Source organism: Mandrillus leucophaeus, unplaced genomic scaffold (assembly GCF_000951045.1).
Source record: "Mandrillus leucophaeus isolate KB7577 unplaced genomic scaffold, Mleu.le_1.0 Scaffold219, whole genome shotgun sequence".
Taxonomy (NCBI): Eukaryota; Metazoa; Chordata; class Mammalia; order Primates; family Cercopithecidae; genus Mandrillus; species Mandrillus leucophaeus.
Genome location: NW_012102243.1, coordinates 374,652 through 380,784, shown reverse-complemented (window position 1 = coordinate 380,784; position 6,133 = coordinate 374,652). Strand labels below are relative to the sequence as shown.

Here is a 6,133-nt window from a genome sequence, read left to right as displayed (position 1 = left end):
ACGCTGGTGGAATCCAGGCGATACCTGGTGAGACACCTTAATAAACACGTAAATAGACTCTGCCGTGGTGAGCACCTACACCCACGGGGCAAGCATGGGGTGCTTTCCTGGCTAGGAATTCCATCTTTTTCACCACGAGACTCGTCATGGACTTACATTTTGAAATAGCATTGTTTGGGTTTGTTAGAGTTTTAAATTTCATTCTTCTTTGCCTTATTTCCATTTCCTGGTCTTTTCTATCTTTTTTCTTTTGTTTTCCTCTATTGGGGAGGTAAGAGTCAGGAAGGCAGGCGGCACCTCACCCGTGTGCCTGCAACATGGACAAGACACTTCCCTCTGGCCAGGACTGGAAAGGTGGGCCCTGTGGCCAGCCAGTGCCACAGCCAACCCTGCAGTCCGGAAAGTAGAGGCTTTGCTGATGAACAGCCAGCAGAGAGAGGGCTGAGGGCCGGGGGCTGGGAGCCGGGGGCCGCGACATCTGGGGACAGGGCAAGTGCTGACGTCCCCTGGCTGCAGGGCAGATGGCCGCCGGCTCACTTTCTGAATGCCACCCAGAGGCCTGCATGATCCTCCAGGGTGGCACGAGACTGTCTGTGCCTCAGTTTCCCCATCCACAGGCGTGCCACCAGGGCCACCATGTGGGACTGTTCAGGAGACAGCGCCCGGTCCCCAGCACCACCCCAGAGATGAGGCCTGAAGCAGGTGCCTTCCAAGGGCAGCTCCAGGAAGGGGCTGGCAGAGCAGCGGGGGAGGGGCCCAGGGGGGCAGCTGTGAGTGGGCAGGAGATGCCCGGCACCCCCACCCCTCACAAGACTGGGCCCCACAGACTCTCCCCTAGGGCAGCTCTGGGACATGTGGCAGTGCCAGCTCCCCCGGGATCCCTCTCCTTCACCCGGGTTAGCACTGGGTGTGGAATGGGGGGCAGCCCTCCCGGGTCCCAACCACCACATGCGAGGGCAGGGGGACATTCACAAGCCAGTGGACCTGTCTGCCTCAAGTGCCGGACCCCAGGGCCCCCACAGCACCTGGTAACCTTCTGTGTGTCCTACCCAGATACCAGCGGCCTTCAGGGCTTTCCCTTGGACAGTCTTTCCCCTTTGGAGCCTGTGGGGGCCCAGCCCAGGGCCCAAAACCAGCTGGGACTGAGAGGGGTAGTGGGAGCTTCTCTAGGGCCTCCCAGAGCCTGGCTGGCTCCACCACCTCCCTCTGCCCCCACAGCACCTTCGAGAAGTTCCCCCGCAAAGCCCCCATGGGACTCAGGGCAGGGCTCAAGTCCGTGTGCAGGGAAAGAAACAAGCCAGGGCCCCCACACCAGCCGGGGCCTCCTCTGGGCCCCAACCGTGATGTGCCAGGAGCTCCCGGGAAGACAGGTTGACCTGTGCTCAACTTGGTACCCCTCACCTGGAGCAGTCTCTGTGGTGGGAGCTGCTGGGTGCAGGAGTAAGATGTCAGGGTAGAGCCCATGGAGACCCCTCGCCTGGAGGCGCTGGGGGCAGAATCCTCCCCTTGCAGCCGGCCCCTTCCCAGCCCTCTTGTCCAGGACCATCACCCAGGGGATACCAGGGGGCTCTGAGGCTCCAAGGGGAACAGTGTCCAGGGAGTCAGGGCGGCCAGGGTCTGGGGTGCCTGGAGTGTCTCCAGCTGGGAACTGGACCATTGCCTGCCTGGACCCTGTGTCCCTCAGCTAGAGTTCAGGGCCCATCATACTGTCCCCACAGAGGGGCTCTGGGGACACCAGCTAGATGGGGCAGTGGGGCCCTAAGGGAAGCGGAATGCTGTCACCCCTGCATCTAATTCTACCTCTGTGAGTCTTCATGACAACCCCCCACTAGTACATCCTTCAGGCCCCTCAAAATCCATGGCAGCAGGGCCTGGGGATCCCCTGAACAGGTGCCAGTGTCAGAGAACCTGGGGCAGAAGCAGCCATGCAAGGGTGGAGGCCAAGGACGGAACAGGTGGAGGGGGAGTGGGGTCACCCAGGGCCAAGGAGGGAATGAGTGGAGGGGGTGTGGGGTCACCCAGGGCCAAGGAGGGAACAGGTGGAGGGGGTGTGGGGTCACCCAGGGCCAAGGATGGAACAGGTGGAGGGGGTGTGGGGTCACCCAGGGCCAAGGACGGAACAGGTGGAGGAGGAGTGGGACACCGAGGGCAGTTCCTGAGACTCTTGCTGAGGCTGCCACCAGGCCAGCATGTACCCCAGAAAACTGATCTTGTGACGAAAACTGGAGTGGACTTGGACCCACCTTGTGGGGTAGGAGGCCCCTGGGGGCAGGATAGGGGCCTGTGGGCTGTGCACAGAACCCACACCTTGCTGCGGGTGGGAGGCTGGGCTGTTCGGCCCCTGGCACCCCAGCCTCCACACTCACCTTGGCTCTGGGTGCCCGGCTCTGTGGCCTAGGATGCAGGAGGGTTGGGGTGGAGGGACAGGGACGCTTTCAGCACAGCCACGGGCCCTGTCTGTCTACACCAGCTGCGTCTGCCCTGCTGACTCACACTCAGACGGGTTCACGACAGGTGCACCTCGGTTCTGGCATATCTGGACTCGAGAATGTTAATAAAGGATGGAAAATTCCGTCCAAATCCATTTTCTTGTGTATATTTCTGTTCTTGCAGCCTCTCCACGGATGGAGATCTCCTTTGGGAATAACACAGGGTCGTGCAGTCCGCCCCCCGGCGTTTTCAGGCGAGGGTCTGGTGCTGGGGCGCGAGCGCGGAGCCGGGTGTCTCTTTAAATGCGCTCTGCAGTGTGACGGCGGCCGCCCGGCTGGAAGAGCCATCCCCACCCTGCGGCAGGAGCCCGCCCGCCGCCATCGCCCGCCCCGGTCCCCATGGTTACGCGCCTGCCTCCGGCCCTGGGTCCCCCCTGTCGCCGAGGGAGCTACTCGCAGAGGCGGCGGCGCTGCTGGCCGGGCCGGGGCCGCCCGTGCGCGGGGCTGTGACTCACCGGCCGGCGCCGCAGCCCCGCAATCTGTTGATAACTCGCTCCCAGCTCGGCCGCTGCCCTCGCGAATGGAGAGCGGGTCCCCGGCGGGGGGAGCGCAGCGCGTCCGTCTCCAGGAGCGCGGCCCGGCCGCCCCGGCAGCCGCTTAGGCCACAGCAGGTGGGAAGGACGAGAGGGTCTGGGCGCGGGTCTGGGCGGCGGGAGGGACGCGCGGGGCCGTGGCTCGGCAGAAACGCTCCCGCCCCGGGGTGACGCCGGCCGCGGGGAAAGAGGCTCCGAGTAACTTTCGGCTCCGCTGGGGCGGGAGGAGCAGCGGATAATCCAGGGCCCCCGCCCCGCGCGCCCGGCCGCAGCTCGAGCCACATCCAGGCAGAGCAGGCGCCGCGGCCGGGCTGGGGCGGGCGGGTCACTCGGTGCCCGTTCCGGGTGCAAACGCCTCGCGCGCCTCTGGCTTTGTGCAGCCCGAGATCGTTGAGTTTGGCTCCGGAGCCGGGAGTGGGGCGCAGATTGATTTTTAAACATGGAGAAGGAGACGCATCTGCCGCTGGCACGTTCGGTCCGGACCCCCCCCCTCCCCCCCGGTCCCCACCGGCACCGCCTCCACCAGCCCCAGGCGCAGCCCCCACGCCGCCCGCGGAGGGGAGGGAGCGACAGGCGCCGCGGCTGCTCGCTGGCGGGGTCGGGGCTGCGAGCTGCCCTTCGCGGGGACCCTCCTCCTGCCCCGCTGACCGCCGCTGTCTTCGCAGATGGGAGCAGCTCCGGGACTGCGCCCGCCCCGCCACGGTCACCCTGAGGCCCGGGGCCCGGGAGCGCGACCTCCTGGCCGCCGTCTGGGACTTTGACCTTCCGGAGGCCATGGAGGCTGGCGGGGAGCAGGGCGCGACCTGATCGCCTCCCCCTGGACGCCTCCTCCCGCGGCGCTCACGCTTCGGTAACTTTGCAGCGCTCATGGTGAGTACGGGGGTCGCGGGGGTCCTGCAGCTGGGGCTGGGCCGCTGCGGGGGCCGCCACCCGTTCAGGGACTCCCAGGCTGGAAAAGTTGTGGAGTGGTGAGCTGGTGACCGGGCTTCTGTCCGGGCTCAGTGCCGGGCTGGGAGGCTCTATGGGGTGGGGGCCGGGGACAGGCCCATGTCTTGGCGCCTCTGCTCCCGGTGGCTGGGTGCTGGTCATACTAATGAGTTGCAGGCATACAGCAATGTCGAATCATTTAATCAATGGAGGTGACGTCCCTCCCACAGAGCCGGCATCCGTGTGCTGTGAAAACCCGGTCTGTGCCTGGGCTGAGGTCCCTGCCACCCCAGGCCTCTCCAGCCTGGTCACCAGGCCTCCCCCACGCCACCATGCCAGCCCCTTCCCATCAGAAAGTTGATGAAAGGCAGTGGGGACAGACGTAGGTGGGCTTCAGTGGAGGCTGTGGCGGAGAGAAGGTGGCCGCACACACGACAGGCACGGGAAGGGTGTTTCACCGGGAAGGGGCTCGTGGCTGGCAGCTGGCTGGAGCGGCAAGCGGGACCCATCCTGAGTCCCTCCCTCAGGCTCCAGCAAGCTTTTGCTGCAGTTGCTGAAGGTCTGGGCTCCGGAAGGGCTGACAGCTGAGTGCACAATGCATTGTGTGTGCTGGTAAGGGGCAGCTGACAGGCGGTGGGGACCCAGGGCACGTGCAGAGAATGCCGATGGCCCCAGAATGTGCGACTGCCACAGACGCCGGCTGGCGTGCCTCGGAGCAGACCCAGTGTTCGCTGTGTAAGGAGCCATCCGTCTGAGTCACTTGTTCATTTTCTTCTTGTTCCATTCAAAATGTCCAAGCAAGAGCAATGCCTTTGCCAACATTCAGTATCATCTTCCAGCGGCTGCTTCACCCTGAGGCTGGCTGAGGCCTCCGCACTTACCTTTCAGACACCTGACAAGGTTGCGTGTCCAGCACCGGCAGCACCTCAGGGGGCAGCAAGCCGGCCCCAGGGCTCCTGCCCACCCCCAGGCTCCCACCAGCCTCAGGAACCATTGCTGTTGTCCCACAGGTGCCACACCCAGCCCAGCCCCAGGCCTCCCAGTTGGCAGGATCTGTGGCTTTTCAGCCTCAAATTCAGGCCCTTATTTGCAAAATGGAAAGCTGTCATTGACAGAGGACAGTGAATGGAGAAGGGCTTCTGAAGGTGGGGGAGAGTGTGGCATTTCAGCCACTCACTGGGTTTTTATTCACAACAAGTAACATTTGCACCTGAGAGAATCTCTGAAAGGGACAGAAAGTGTGTGGTGTTGCCCTCCTGTGCTACATCAATCTGGTACAGCACTTTTCTGCATGTGTCTCCAAGTTCACAGTGTAGATACCGGGGCAGGCTCACCCCATGGCCGTGGGGTCTTGGGAAGGAAGCCTGGAGGCCGTGGCCAGGGCAGGGTGGCCCTGACTCTGCCTGTCCCATTGCTGCGCTCTGGGGGACTCCTGACCCCTGCCAGGGGCAAGTTGACTGCTGAGCTCCGAAGTGTAAGGGCATAGGGCACAGGTCACGGGTCAGATTCTTTGGTGGCACCGCTCCTGGTCGTGCACAAAGGCATGAGCCAGCCCTGGATTCTGAGCTGCTGTCCAGCAGGTTGGCTGGGCCAGGCCGTCCTCCCAAAAGGCTGGTTTGTCGGCCCATGGTGCTCTACAGGATGGACAGTTTGCTCCCCTCTGGAGGACCTGCAGGCCACATGTCCAGTGGTTAAAGCTGGGGCACCTCCTTCTGCAAGCTGTGTCTCCGTCACCACTGTTAACAAGCAAAAGCAAACATGAACTTGCCTCTGTCTCCGCAAGGGGTGCCGTCAGGACTTAAGTTCCAGCAGGCTGCGAAATGGAATAGGTGTCCCTTTGCACCCTGTAACCTGCAGTCCTGACACTTAACCCGGAGAACAGTTGTTCTCGCGGAAAGCCAACCGTCAGTCTTCGGAATTAGATACAGCTGCAGAGCTTTTGCCTTCCCTGGGACCATTTCCCTCAGAGGATGTGAGTCTGGTGGCTTTACACTCAGCACAGACTCTCGCTCTCCTGATAATACTGTTTGTGGCCAGAAACTAAACAGAATAATAAGATTGGCATGACTGATGTGGTGTGGTGTGTGGTGTGGCTGGTGTAGTGTGGTTGTAGGGTTGGGTGGTGTGGCTGGTGTAGGGTGGTTTTTGTGGGATGGGGTGGTGTGGGCTGGTGTAGTGTGGTTG

The 6,133-nt window shown here is 63.0% G+C and overlaps 1 protein-coding gene and 1 pseudogene across 1 annotated transcript in view; one reads left to right on the top strand and one right to left on the bottom strand.

Annotated features, from left to right (window-relative positions):
* Positions 1 to 805: 805 nt before the first annotated feature.
* On the bottom strand, positions 806 to 1,546 carry LOC105540303 (annotated as a pseudogene).
* Positions 1,547 to 2,865: 1,319 nt separating this feature from the next.
* Positions 2,866 to 6,133, top strand: part of ADGRA1 (adhesion G protein-coupled receptor A1) — a 41,145-nt gene continuing 37,877 nt past the window's right edge. Inside the window, exons 1-2 of the mRNA XM_011980827.1 lie at positions 2,866 to 3,100; positions 3,688 to 3,892. Of these exons, the coding sequence (XP_011836217.1) occupies positions 3,890 to 3,892 (3 nt within the window). The 5' untranslated portion in view covers positions 2,866 to 3,100; positions 3,688 to 3,889. The remainder of the gene's footprint in view (positions 3,101 to 3,687; positions 3,893 to 6,133) is intronic.